This window comes from Fistularia commersonii, chromosome 25 (genome assembly GCF_037954325.1).
Source record: "Fistularia commersonii isolate RoL2024-O1a breed Wild chromosome 25, RoL_Fcom_v1.0, whole genome shotgun sequence".
NCBI lineage: Eukaryota > Metazoa > Chordata > Actinopteri > Syngnathiformes > Fistulariidae > Fistularia > Fistularia commersonii.
The window spans coordinates 4,075,377-4,090,337 of NC_141308.1; the positions used below are offsets into that span (position 1 = coordinate 4,075,377).

Genomic DNA, 14,961 nt, shown 5'->3' on the forward strand with positions numbered 1-14,961 from the left:
AACACAATTTTACCGATTTTCTATGGTAAATGATTCAGTTTTAATATGTAACCATTCTTTCACGTTCCTATTAGCCCATGGTCTCTGCTTTGGTATGGCCCTGGTTCAGAGGTCATGCGCAGGCGCTGTTAGTGACATGAGCTCGAGAGACCCACTGAGCGGCGGCTTGCCTTAACTAACTTGCTAACTCATTTGGTTTACCTTTCCTCTTTTTCTTGCGATAGTTCGTCTCTTGCAAGGCAATGGCAGCAAGATATGACAGAGCTATTACCGTCTTTTCTCCCGACGGCCATCTTTTTCAAGTGGAGTATGCACAAGAAGCTGTCAAGAAAGGTTCCACAGCGGTAGGTGCTAAAGTGAAACTAAAGGCAGGACAAACGGCAGTTAGCTAACAAGCTAGCGGCACACACTATTACATTAGTATTGTGAAATTCTCGATCTTCAACGTTGTCTTCGTTGACAAGTTTTTGTTACATTTCTGAACTACCCCTGAAATCACTTCTATGTAAAGTAGCATCCATCCATGAAATAATTCAACACAGTTTGTTGATGGAGCCATTAGCATGCATTTGTCGCTGTGTCATGCTTGAAGAAATTCAAGTCCAGTTACCAAGACAAGAAGATCTCGACAAGAATTCGTGCTTTCAATGGTTTTCGTTTCATTTTCATAGTAACCTCCCAAAATAGTTGTTCACTCTGTTAATGCAACGCTTTCGTGGTTTCATTAACATTGTATTATCCCAGACTTGCTAAAGGGGCGACATGTATTAAAAAAATTGAGAACCTTAACTTAACCATATAGATAAAGTACAGCACTCTAAAAAAATAAACTTCCGTTGTGGTTAAGCTTTCTTTGTGACCATTGTATGTAATTAGACCAGCAGGCTGTGTTTAATAAACATAACCAACCAATAACGTTAAAATAATTCAGAAAATTAAGAAATAGTAACATGTCAGAGTCAAATTTGAGTTTTCTGTGTGTACTAAAAGACTTAATACTTTTTTGTTGTAGGTTGGAATAAGAGGCAAAGACATTGTGGTTCTTGGCGTGGAGAAGAAATCCGTGGCAAAGTTGCAGGAAGAAAGGACTGTTCGCAAAATCTGTGCACTGGATGAGCATGTGTGCATGGCATTTGCAGGTACCCCCAGTAACAAAACAATCTGAATAAAAATCATCATCCATTTCATTTTCTGCTCTCACTTCACACTGTGCTTGCAAACTATAGACCTGCAACTATTGTTGTATGTTAAACGCTACTCATTTATTGGTTAGTGGTTTATAGTGTTGCTAAGCTGGTCTAAAATGGTATTTTTGCAATGTATTTCTAATACCCAGCACTACCTTTTAACTCCATGTAGAAGAAAAAATATATACTTAACCATGTAGAGGAAAAATTATATCCTTTACCATGTACTCAGGTACAATTTCACCAATAGCCTCCAATGAGCTCAGCAATAGAACCAAGAACTTTTGGTCAAGAGATGAACACATATCATCTATGCAATACCATGCCATGTCATCGACAAACAGTAGTTTAAATACTCTTTAAACAATAATTTTCTTTAAATGGAAATTTGTTAAACTGTAATCCATATCAAATCAGATTTTTTTGGATTGCACAACACTCCACAGGTTACGATATACCCAATGTGTGTGCATTTCTGAACCAGCACTGCACAAAAAGACCTACTTATTAGGATCACTTGACAAAAAAGTCACCTATTAATGCATTTAGAAATGGTTTAACTAATATCTCTTGTTGTATTTCTCTTATATGCCTGATAACCCATTAATCGCTTACCATTTTCTCCAAGGTCTGACAGCAGATGCTCGTATTGTAATAAACCGAGCTCGTGTTGAGTGTCAAAGTCACAGGCTTACTGTTGAGGATCCAGTTACTGTTGAATACATCACGCGGTACATTGCTACATTGAAACAGGTACTTTTTGACAATACTTTGTTATGTTATGGACGTTATGTTATGGATGTTATGTTATGGACGTTATGTTATTCTATTCACGTAATAATGTTACATTTTAATCTTTTATTTTTAGATTGTAAGCATTTATCCCTGGTTGATTTAAGTTTATGGAGCAGTATGATAGGATACATATGTTTGTAATCATGCTTTCTTGTTTTTTAGCGGTACACTCAAAGCAATGGCCGCAGACCTTTTGGCATTTCTGCGCTGATTGTTGGCTTTGACTATGATGGGACTCCCAGGCTGTATCAAACAGACCCATCAGGAACATACCATGCCTGGAAGGTAAGTGACCTAATTCCTATTGTTATATGATATGGTTATAAAATATGATTTCTAAATACCCAAGTGTGAATACTGACTCCATCTTGTGTTTGATTTTCCAAAAATTAGGCCAATGCAATTGGTCGTAGTGCCAAAACTGTGAGAGAATTTCTGGAGAAGAATTACACAGATGAAGCCATTGCTGGTGACAACGAGGCAATCAAGTTGGCTATTAAAGCTTTGCTTGAGGTATGGTCAAGTCTTTCAAGGGAGATAATTAAAATGTTTATACTTATTACCTTTCATACAGCAAGATTATGGCTAACTGAAGAATTGCATTCCTGAGCTTAGCTATATTTGCTTTATAACACTAAAAAAGGTCCTTGGATTTTCCACTTCCACTTGTTTTATTGTAATAGTGTCTTTAAAAAATAATTGGAACATGTTTATTGACATTTTTATGTCAACATATTGATGTCTACCAGTTAATAAAATTAAAGACGGCCATCAAACCGTGTGATTGAAGCAAGCTGTATAATGATCCACCAGTATTTCTACCCTCCCAAGACCAACTTTGCTGCTTTGATTGATCAAGCTATGAGCAACTCAAATAAACATCTTAATTTTGAGCAGCCGGTCTGAGCCTTGATGAGTGTTGAGATCAGCTACATCTTTTCTTTCTACTATTTAGCTTCTAGTAAGAGATAGGAATATAGACATTGGAACTAGTTATTTTATTCAAACAAGTTTTATATAGTCAGTACCCTCTGACTCATTTTGTCAAAATCATGTCTTCCTCTAATTCATGCTTTTTCTAACTGCTTTTGGTGCAAAACAATTACATTTTCTTTCAATGGGGTCATGAGTCCAGTTACCTAACCCCAAAGTCATACCTAACCTCTTACTAGTCTCTCTATTTCCCTTTTTCATGATACAAATAGCCATTATTTTGATGTTAATAATATTTTTTGCATCCTTTTATTTTCTGAATAGAATATTATTCATGAATCAGAATGATTCTGCATAAGAAACAGAATCAATGTCAGGTCAGTGCCCTGTGTGCATCTGGTTAATTCCAGAAAGAAGGATTTGGTCTTCTTCTAAACCCTCTGCCTGGCAGCTCCAATTCCACCATCTGTCTACCAATATATTCAGTATCCCTCCTCTGTACATGACTGAACCATCTCAGTCTGGCTTTTCCAAGACATCAAGCATGATAGATCATTCATGATCCTATCGGTCCTCATCACTCCCATGGAGAACCTCAACATCTTCATCTCTGTCCTCCTACTCTTTCTCCTGTGTTTTTGTCATTTTTACTGTTGATTATGTTCAGCAGGACCATTGTTTTAAAAAACAAGAACATTTTATTTAAAAACAAAATTCATGTATGGATGTGGAGAATTGATTTAAAAAATAAAAAATACAATATCACCGTGAAATGGTATTCCCTATTATTGTTATCTACCTTTACGAACAGATGCAGGATTTTTCTTATTCATGTGTATGTGTCCACAGGTTGTCCAGTCAGGAGGGAAAAATATTGAACTTGCTGTCATCCGACGGAATCAGCCGCTCAAGGTAAATTTGCTGTTTATTTGTTTCGCCTGTTTGTTTTGCCTTTATATGAACCATATTTATTATTTATTGTCTTGCATGTCGCACAAACTGTTCAGCCATAATGTCCACTCCCGGGACTTCATTTATTTCCTAATCTCCTTCGTCTGGACAGAATATGGGAGAGATTTTCCTGCTCTGGCCTCTTGACCTTGAATGTTTGGTTGGATTTGTTTTGCATTTTGGGGGGTGGCTTGAGGGAGCAAGGCTCCGAAATTTGGTTTTGTGTTTTTGAGATTTTGTTCTGCTTTTCATTTAAAATTTTTAAATATTCTCTTCGTAAATCTGCCTCCCCATCTAAATGTTGCTACCTACTTTGGTCATAAATGAGATCATCAGCAAATAAATATGGAAAAATACTTTATATGTACCATAACAAGCTGTCAGTGTTTGCTCTTTACTAATGACATGGATGCTCTGTCAGCCTTTTGTTTTTAAGTGCACGACAATGGACTGAGCTCATTAACGTGGCAAACTACCTCACTCGAGGTTTCCATGTATATGAACACTAATAAAAAATTTCATAACATGATTTAACTTACATAAAATCCCTCTTTAATTTAATTTAGTCCTTTAGTCACATTTCCATATGTGTGGCGCGGGGGGGGGGGGGTTAGAGCGGTCATCCTTGGAGCTAAACATTCCCCTGGTTAGATTCGATTCCCTGCTCTTCTTGCCCTGTTGAAGAGTTGTCCAGCAAGACACTGAAGCCCTAACTGCTCCCTGGCGCTGTTCGGGGTTGCCCTCTGCTCACGGTCAAACTTCACCGATTTTGTGCTGTATGTATCACTAAATGTGACAAATAAAAAAGCGATTTCCAAAAATAAAGGTCGCTTTTTGGCCTATCATGTCCCAGAGACTACCCAAGTACATGTGCGTTCATCATCGCACATGTCCACCAAGTTAATTTTCAATTTATGTTCATATTGTTTAATGTCAGTTAATTGATTTTTGTCTTGGCTTTTATCAGATTTTGGAATCCAAGGAGATTGAGACACTGGTGGCTGAAATTGAGAAGGAAAAAGAAGAGGAAGCTGAAAAGAAGAAGCAGAAAAAATCCTCTTGAAGTGCTTGTTTTTTAATTATTGCACTTGTATTGCAGTAGCTTCTTTGGGTTGCAGATTTATGTTTCAGGAGTAGTTCTAGTTATTCAAAACATACTTCATTTTAAAGAGCTGAATCGTAATTTGAGACCTACTGATTTCAAGTTAAGATTTTTTTGTGCGAAACTAAAAGTGGGGATCAATTCATTCAACGCGCCCAGTTGTTGATTATATGAAAGTACGCATAACGTAGGTCCCAAATTAGGCTTTAGATCTTAAACTGAGCTCATAGGCTACTTTTCTATAATTCATTAAACATCTTTGATGGTTATGAATATCACATGAGGAAGAAAACATTGTATCATTCAGAATTATTATGAATCTCAATAAAAGCTTACTTGTTTCTAATAATGCTTATTGTGTCATGTCTTTAAAACATATTGCTTCAAGGTAAAACGGGTAGTGTCTGTAAGGCATATTGAACTAGTAACACATTTGTTATTCAGGCAAGTATTAGAAAAGGTACACTCATAACTATGTTTTGAAATGCCACAAGGAGTTGTGTTATGTGTAAGTAAAATGTTTTTCATTTATCTGCACTGTTGTGAATTATGGTGGAAATAACAAGGAAAGGTACCTCAGACTGCTTCAAAAAGTGCTCACCTCAGTCATTTAAAACAAATTAGTGACGAGTGAATTAAGTGTCTAATGGTGGCCCTACAAGACCCCCCTTTTTGCCTTTTTTTTTATATCACCCTAAATTCGCTTATCAAGCAACCACTGCTCTGAATTCTCAACGACACAATTATGGCCGGCGGTGTGGTAGGGCTGCTTAATGGGATCCTGGCCTCAGACCCCAGTGGGAACTTTCAGTGACTTTAATCTGGAGCCCTTTGAAAAGTTGTGCCGTGCTGTGCTGAAGAGCCCCGGGGGTTCCCTCTGACTCTTACCAAAGACATAATGGTGAATGGTAAAGTCCTTCATTTAGAGTCATCTCCCCAAGCTAGGATTTCCTGAGTGGGTACCCTGGCTGCCTTGACTCCAGCAATTCCACTTTGTCTGAAATTTGTCTTGTGTGTCTTCTACGATGGTGTTTGGGCTAACGTCAGATGATCTACTTAGCGCTGATATTATTTTCTGTGTTGTCATTAAATCTTGAACGTGCAATAACATGAGAGTAATTCTGATCGGTGGTTTTAGGTGTTATTTCTCTCCTACCATGTCCTCACAGCACGCTATCTTTCCTGCCACCACTACTGTTCTTTTCATTCTCAGATGGCAGAAAATGAGGTGTTAAATTAACTGAATGACAAAACTACCCAAACTTCAGCAAAGTTCATTTTGGGTAATCCTCTAGCTACAGAGGTTATTTGATTTATCTTGTCAATAGTCAAGAGTAGCTTATTTTGTTCTGCTTCTAAGATCCCTCTGTTTTAAACTGCTTGTGGGGAGATTTTTCTTTTTCTCTCTTTTATATATTTATTTTTCCAGCGTTGTTGTTGCCTATAATCAGAGCTACTGCGCCTCAGGACAAAGTCCATCTCTCATCGCTGGCTGCTGCTCATCATTAATGCAGAAAATAATGGCTTCACCAGAGGTCATTGATGGAGGAACAAGGCCCGAGGACATGTCCTCTCAAAGCAAGAAGGCACACCGCTGCGGGCTGTCAACCGAGTGCATTGTTTGTATGCAAACACACAGCTTACAGGCCAATTGCACATAAAGTCAGCAAACACTGTATTAATGTGAACATGCAACAGATTAAAATAACGAAAAAAAAACAAAAAACTGCCCACATCTCTTTTCCACTTTCCTGCTTTGAAAATTCACCCAAATCTTTGTGTTCTCATTTCACAGTCATTCAAGAACAAATGCTAAAAATGCACATGTTAAAACACCGAACCTTTTTTTTTTAAGCCTTTCTCATGACATGTCTTGCGTTGCTCACTTATCACTTTGAGGATCTACACATCAGACGCTATCCTAAAGCCTTCCCCGGCCATCTTTCATAGTACGCCCCAACTGGGATGCTGAATCTTTTGTCAGCGCATAATGTCCTTAGGTTCAAATAAGGCAACTGCTTCAAGCATGGAAGCACACAGACACTTGCATGTCAGGGGAACTAAGGTTACAGTAGTCCTCTGTTAGGATTGTCTACTGCTGCAGAATTACCCAAGGTGTCATCACCTTCTGCCAGCAGAGCGCAGTGTTGCATTAAAACCAGCTGTTGTCATCATATCAGTTTCACTTTCATCTCACTTTTTTGTCCTACAGATTGACGGTATGACACCTCCAGCTAACAGCAAACAGAATGTACTTGCTACTGAGGTTTTTTTTTTTTTTTGTCTATTCTATAACAACACACACGCAGTCATACAAATCAGAAAGGCGCTATGAACAATTGAATGCATCGAGAGAGAGAGAGAGAGAGAGAGAGAGAGAAAGAGAGAGAGAGTTGTTTTGCTTAAAATTGTCAGATGAAAAAGCAACATTGCTTGTGTCCTCAAGCAATGGCCAAGCTGTCAAACTGTGTTGGGTCATAAAAGGCTATGCTCTCAACACTGTCCCTTTTCTGCTTGTCACATGTTGACAGTTACACACACAAACTATTTGTGTATTACGGATTGGCCCGCCTCCACTCTTGCTCCAGGGCTCTGCAATATGAAGTAAAGTTTGGGCATATTGGTGTGCTGGCTTACATATCCATAAGCGATCAAAATATGTTCTCTTTTAACTCCCAGCTCCGGGGGTACATTTTGAATATCATTCTATTATCTCATATCACACATCTAATCTCCTCTGTCCTTAAATCTCTTCCCCCTCTCTCTCTCTCTCTCTTGCACACATACAATGCATGGCATATCTTGATTTTCTTCCTCAACACACCCTCCACCCTTCTGATCATCACACAGAGAAACAAATTCTGTTCAGTGGCAAAAAATGGCGGACGGTTTTGTTTCCCGCTTACCTTTGTGTCCACCGAAAAGTGCCGGGATACAACAGTTTATTTTGAAAAAGACTAAAGGCATGGTTTTGAGTTACCCCTCAAGAGTCACCTGTCAGGCGTTTTTGTCACACAGGAGAATACAAGTGTATCCTCCTGTAATTGAAAGCAGATACCACCGGGCCAAATCAAATGAAAAAGGGAACATGGAAGACGAGGCAGGAGAGGACAAAAATGAAGCAGACAGAGCTAAAATAAACAATTCCCTGAATGCTGCATGCCAAAAGCAAATGGTCCTGGGGCTTCGTGGCCTCTCAGGGCCGTGGCAGAAGCCAGTCACACACATCACATAGCATTACTCGGGATGGGGTTACAGGAAAATGTCAGCCGATGCATAAGGAGGAACCATCGGCCCATAGGATAATTAGATTGCCTGAGGGAGGTGCAATCTTGCATTCCCACGATTCCTCTCTTTCCACCCACACCCTCTTTTCATTGTATTTCTGAGTCCATTTCTCTCTGTTTTTTTTTTTTAATGTTTCCTATTCTTTTGTTTGTTTAGGTAGCCGAGCATATTTGCAAATGCTCTATTGTAAACAGAGGCTACTGTGTTCCTGAAATGGAACCTTTTGTGTGGGGCCTCCTCCACAATCCCTGTGGGAATTTGATTGTATTTTATATGGTCTTTGATATTTTGATTTACTACTCAATCTTATAAGAATGATTTCTCCCGCTCTTGCTCATGCAGTGCTCTATCACTTTTCACAGAACAAATCATGCCCCTCGCAGTGTTTCCCCTGTAGCAAATGAGGTCAACATGCAATAATTGAGAAATATGAATATGAGTCACGATATTCAAAGTTGATGTTTGTGATTTAAAATGGACTGTTTTATGAGATCTCGTTACGGTGGGATACTTGAAGCAAAACACGATTGCATATGTTAGCGCTGCTGTATTTATTGTCTTGCATTAGAGAAAGTCCAAGTGAAGGATAGAGAGAATAGAAGAAAAAGAGACAGCAGGAGAGTTCAGTGCAGATATCTGAGTGCGTCTGACAGAGAGGACAGCCCCGAAGGCAGGTCCCAGCCCTTCAGCACCAAAAATGACACATGACTGCTTTGACTTTTGTCATCCCCTGCCTTTCTCCACCCCCAAACCCAAACCTCCAACAAACACTGAGGCGATTATAGACACACACATACACATGCGCACGCATGCACACGCACACACACGCACACACATACACTCAAAGACACACAGTCACACACTGTATACTGCTTAGATTACATTATCTTTATCCTCGGGACATGAGCCCTCCTTGTTGGATGACATTTGGGCTTGTGCAGCACTAAGGTTACCTTTTTTTGCCCCTGAGTTAAAGATGCCTGTCTGCAGCATGCATTTGAAATGAAGGACGGGGTAAAAATCAGATGAGAAAGATTTCCAAAAGCACTTTGATCAGAGGCATCAACAGTCACGCACAAACTTGTTAAGCAGTATGTAAATTTGGGCTGATACTGAATAAAGTTGCCAGAATGGCATGAATCCATTGTGCTGCGATGATCAAAATAAAAGAGGGCTTCATATGCTGGAGGGCAAGAAAGTCACAGACATGAAGGTTTTTTTTCCTTCCTTTTTTTCTATAAAGGGGCTGATGGGATGCAGAGAGGAAAGATGGAAGGGAGGGAAATGAAAGATAGGGGAAAGCCTGGAAGGATCTCAATCTAAATTAGCAGAGTAGAAGGAAGCTTGTGCTGAGTGAGACACATAATTAAATCCAAAGTGATGAAAACATCAGCACTCACTCAGTCACTTGCCTGATGAATTTCTGAAATTGCTACAACAATGATGTGAAGATGTTTCAAAGCTAAAGGTATAACTGTCCTATTGTACGTGAATTTCTCACTTTTCACCGAGTTTTTCTCTCTCCACCCCCTCTCTCACTTCTTTTTTATCACTCCCTTGTTCCCTCTTTTTCAACGTCTGACACCCTGAGATAAATAGATGTTGTCACCAGGACTCTTGTAGCCTGTCAACTTTTAAACAAACAGTTAGCTAAAGGATCACTTTTACAGGAAACCTCCCTGGTAGCCTTCAAAGCAGGACTGTCGGCTTCAGCTCGCTGTGCCTTGTCCATTCACAAAGTCCTATCTGGCGCATGTTGATAGGACTTGCACTGCATACACAAACACACACACCCTTATCAATTAATGATTTCAAATATAGTGCCCTGTCGCTTGGCGGTAATAGAATTGTCATCTATTTTGCCTGAAAATAAAGAAATAGGTAAAAAAATTATAAAAAAAAAAAAAACAAACGCATGTTGCGGACGCTGAGGGCTCTTTCTCTCCCTCCAGTTTCGTGTGCCTCCAGTAATTCTGTCCTCCTTTCAACAAATATTCCCGCACAAAAAGGCCTCTCCAAAAACACGCCTGACTTTTTGTGAAAAAGGGACCCTCAGGTGTGTTCCCTCTCGCTCTTCCTCTCTGCACCTGCACTGTCTCTCAAGTACACTGTGTGTCTCTGTACACAATGGAAACAGTGCATAGCCTCTGGCTCCTCTCTCCAGCTGAGAGCCACCTCTCTCCAGAGGACAGGAGAGGAAAACTGCCAGCACTAACAACTGATCCTGTGAGATAGAGGAGCAGATATGTGAACAGTGAGTGCCTTGGCTAATACTTGCCTGTTTTTGCTCTTCGTTGCTGCCTTTTTCGTTCTGGGCTAATGAAAATAAAAACCAGTTGAGTCATTAGCGGAGTAAAGCAGTGCGAATGTACAAAAATCTTGTACATTATAGAGAAACCCATTATTTTACACAGGGTGACAGGTTCCAGAGGTGTTATACACGGTAATCACAATACCTCCTCATATGGATTCATTTTCTGACCCGAACTGTTTCAGTCACCATCAATCTTGTCAACTGTACTACAAACACAGGTTTGTTTATGCGTTTTTTTAATGTGATGTAATGTAGTAGTGCCAGGCCAAATGACCCAGTACCAGATCAGTGTACCACTCACGTTCCCGGGGGGAGCTGACTAGAGCAGCACTTAGGCGAGACTGGCATTGCAGGTCACCCAGGCCACAGCTGGTAATCCTCAGGCCAAAATGTTGACCTGATGTGAATATCTGTACATCCAGCTGCATGGAGAGATATGCCGAAGCGTCGCACTCGAGCGCAGAGATTTTTCTTTCTTTGCCTTTTCTTCAAGTAGTCTGATCACTGATCCAGTGCGGTGTGTGGTCTACAAAGAGCCGAGCTCCTGGAATTTGTCCCGAGAAAGACCTTGATAGGAATGGGGTCTGAGCGAGAGTGCTTATTTTATTCTCTTCCATGCTGCTGCAGGCTATGGCTGTATTAATGCAATGGCAGGGATCTTTGAAGTTGTGACGTTATGAGACAAAAGCTAATTTCCTTTCCTTTGTTCATTATCGAGAGAGACTTCCAGCCGGGCGGAAAGCATGCTGCGCTAATTATTCCATTCATGAGTTGTCTCTAAAGTATGTAATGGATTTTACCAGGCTTTTCACAGGTGAGAGGTGTGATATGGCATAGACACTTCTGGGGATATGTCGCCGTCAACACGGGGTTTTACACAGATTGTACTTTGCCGATGTATTTGATCCCAAAATGTGAACAAACGCAATCTCTTTTGCAGATCGAAAGGACCACATATAAAACAGTCAAGTGTAAAGTCAGTTAAAAAAATCAATATGTTTTGAGGACTGATACTGTGCTACACGATGCCTTGTGTCTCAACAAATCTATCCTCTGCAGACTGAGAGCAAAACCACTTTGCAGCTCATTAGTATCTGAACCGTATTCCGCAAATGAGTTTCTGACTTTGCGAGGCCAAGTTCAGCGTGTGGCATAATGGGATTTTCATCTTTCCCCGAAACATAACTTGGCAGATCATGAAGGGAAATGCAACATTTCAAATTCCATCTTCACCGTGTACCAGGATGCCACCCACAACACCTGAGCACTCCCAACAAGACAGATGCGTGTCCTACGAAAGCCGTATTGTGAAAATTCTGCCAATCAGAGTCAGATCACACAATGAAAAAAGGCGAGGGATGCGGTGGTGTTTCGAGTGAAAGACATATACATCCTCCACAGCTGCTTGACACCCTGCCGCCTCCTCCTTTTCTTTGTTTGTGCTCATTTCATTCCGTGCGCAGCCTCCTGGCAGGCAGGTCAAGGTTTACCCTCGCACCACACACCATTTCCCTCACATGCCGCCTAGGGGAGGAACACCAGAGGCCTGAGGCAAGGGCAAGCCTAGACAGCTCACACATACTTGCCGCCATCACCACCTCTAACTAAACAAATAAGAGGACAGAAATACCGAGCTCAGAACCATACATGCTGGGATCTTTGTCTTTCTTTCCTCTGTCTGTCACCAATTATAGCTTCCTCTCCTTTTCTAACTCACTCACCCTTTATCTTATTGTACATTATTGATTTCTGTCAGTAGTAAGGTATATGTCTATTAACCGACAGCTTTAATAGAGCGACAATAGAAAGCTACACATTTGCCCCCCTCCGTAGTGTAAGTGTTCATTTTGAGAGTCTGATACTAACCCTGGCTAGAAGCTAGTGCTGGATTTTTAGCTGTAAATGGAAAACGCCTGTGGGCTTTTCATTTTCTGGGCCCAGACGTTCCCTTCATGGTGTCGGAGCCCTTGTGTTCACAGAGTTCATGTTTTACTGTGGGGCTTTTTTTATTTTGTTTTATCTCATAGCTTAGACTAGCTGGGCTTTAACTCCCAGAGGACTCCTGCGTAGCAACAGCAGAGATCAACAAAGTAAGTTTGTTTATGCTGGCTGTGTCCGCATGTTGTCGACTTATACATTTCTCAGTCTCCATTTCCTGCCTCTCCTTGCCCCAGGGGAAAGGAGCCCTCTAATTGGATCTTGTTCTAATTGAGCCTAATACTGGAGCTAACCGGAGTTGGGCCCTGTGGCTAATGAAGAGCTGAATCAAAACTAAGCACAAAAACTTTGACTGTGCATGTGTATGTGTCGTTTTTTTTTTTTTTTTTTTTTTTTAAGTCCACATTCATATGGGATGCGCACATTCTCATTTTTAGTTTAGTCTTTCATTTTGACCTTTTCTCCTGATTTTAGACACTGGCTGTTAGAGTCGGAACAAAAACATGTTTTTTTTTTATAGTCCTCATTTGCCCATTTGATTTAAACTCTATAACTACACGGTGGAAATTTTTCAATCAAACACAGATGCGGTGAAATCCCCTCAAGAACGAGATGATTTTTTTTTTTTTTTTTTTTTTTTTGCCAGGCCTGTTGTAACATGCCAAAATAAGTTGCAGGTAGGAAAACATAAACATAATTTTAATTGATGCACCACATACAGGTAATAAGTAATTCTTTTCTTTCTTTTGTATGGTTTGTTTTCTGCCTTTGATTGTCAGGGTTTTGTTTTGAACAGGTCCCGGTTTCATCAGCAAACCCATTAAAGACTTAGTCAGAGTACATTGTGAAGTTGGAAAATCAGGAATCTGACATCTCTCAGATATCATCGAATTGGTCACAATTACTCTTAATATATCATTTAATTTGCACTAAATACACACAACCAATGATTGCTGTATCTTGCAAAAGGAACGCCACGATATAAATCCTCTAGCCACTGGAGCTAAAATAGACAGCAGATTGGTCATCTAAAAGCTTTCCTTCTTCTTCTTTTTCTCCTCCTTTCGGCTTTTCCCTCCAGGGGTCGCCACGGCGAATCAACCTTGTCCATCTAAGCCTGTTCTCTGAATCCTCCTCTCCCACATCAACTACCGTCATATTCTCTCTCACCACGTCCATAAATCTTCTATCTAAAAGCTTTCTCATTGAACAGTAAAAAAGATAAGCTATTTGGATATTCAGCAAGTAAAACTAATATGAACTTGTTTGATTTTTTTTCCTGAAATATATTATTTAAATTTTCCAAAGGTTTTAGATGCCAGTGAAAAATACGATGATAGAAGGGTTAAAGATTGTTTAATTCCATTTGGGTGTTTTATTTTCAGGTATTGGGTTTGCAGGCGTTCACCTGCTGTCACATTCATATGAGCATTGCTTAAAGGGACTCCAGAACTGTATGTGAACCCTTGTGTGATTTCAGCAAGAGATTCAGTAGAGATTTGGACCGGCAACAATTCACTGCAACATGCCAACGCTCAATTTTATTGGTAATACCCGTGATTTTATCAATGTTTGCTGACATTGATAGCATATTATGAACAATGCATGCATTGGCTTTTCCTTTTCGCACTGAGCAGAGATGTGGGTTTGAAACTGCAGCTTTGTAGGTTTGGTCATATTTACAGAAGCTTTGAAGCAGTACGTGACATTCAGTGATTGATTATCTGTACTTATCATCCTGTGTAAGGGTTGCGAGGGTGCTTGAGGCAACCCCAACAGACATTGGCCAGGGAACAGGAATGGAAGTCAGTTGATCACATGTCCATATATAGAGAGACATACAGTGAAACTTGTGGACAATTAAGTCTTTAGTTAACCTGTTGTAGAACTCTTGGGGAAACTGAAGAGCCTGGGAGAAAACCCATTCATTTTATTCCAAAACAAAAGCCACCTAAATGTGTTATAGCACAATGCCGGGGTAAATCATTATCATTTACCTTAAAATCAAAGACTATATGCATAATGAAACCCTTTTGACAAAACCTTTTTTTGATTTATTCTCAATTTTGCTGTTACACCAAGTACAACTTAATGTTAAATGAAACAGACCGTATGCATGCATTGACAGTTGTGTTGACAACATAAAAATGAAACTGAATGAAACAAGATATGTGCCCAGAGGGAAAGAAAAGAAATGACAATTTTTTTTCTTCTGGCCAAGAAATGATCCTGTTCTGTCTCCATATATATCTGTTTCTATTGACCTGCCTATAATTTTTCCTATATGAACAAGAGAAAGTTGTCATACACCAGTTTCAACAATATAATCTCATTATGGTTCTGAGGGCCCTAACAACGCAACTATATTGAGGGTTACATCGTCACAGTTGTCAAAAATCAAGCTATACCACAGGACAAGATAGGCTATCTGCATTTATTTGTTAACCGCTTCA

General features: G+C 39.9%; 1 protein-coding gene across 1 annotated transcript; it reads left to right on the top strand.

Annotated features, from left to right (window-relative positions):
* The first annotated feature begins 121 nt into the window (after positions 1 to 121).
* psma8 (proteasome 20S subunit alpha 8) lies at positions 122 to 5,314 on the top strand. Its single transcript, XM_086172945.1, has 7 exons — positions 122 to 344; positions 1,013 to 1,139; positions 1,816 to 1,940; positions 2,145 to 2,267; positions 2,376 to 2,495; positions 3,765 to 3,827; positions 4,834 to 5,314. Exons 1-7 carry the CDS (start codon positions 243 to 245, stop codon positions 4,927 to 4,929), a joined length of 756 nt encoding a protein of 251 aa, XP_086029071.1. The 5' UTR covers positions 122 to 242; the 3' UTR covers positions 4,930 to 5,314.
* Positions 5,315 to 14,961: the final 9,647 nt, after the last annotated feature.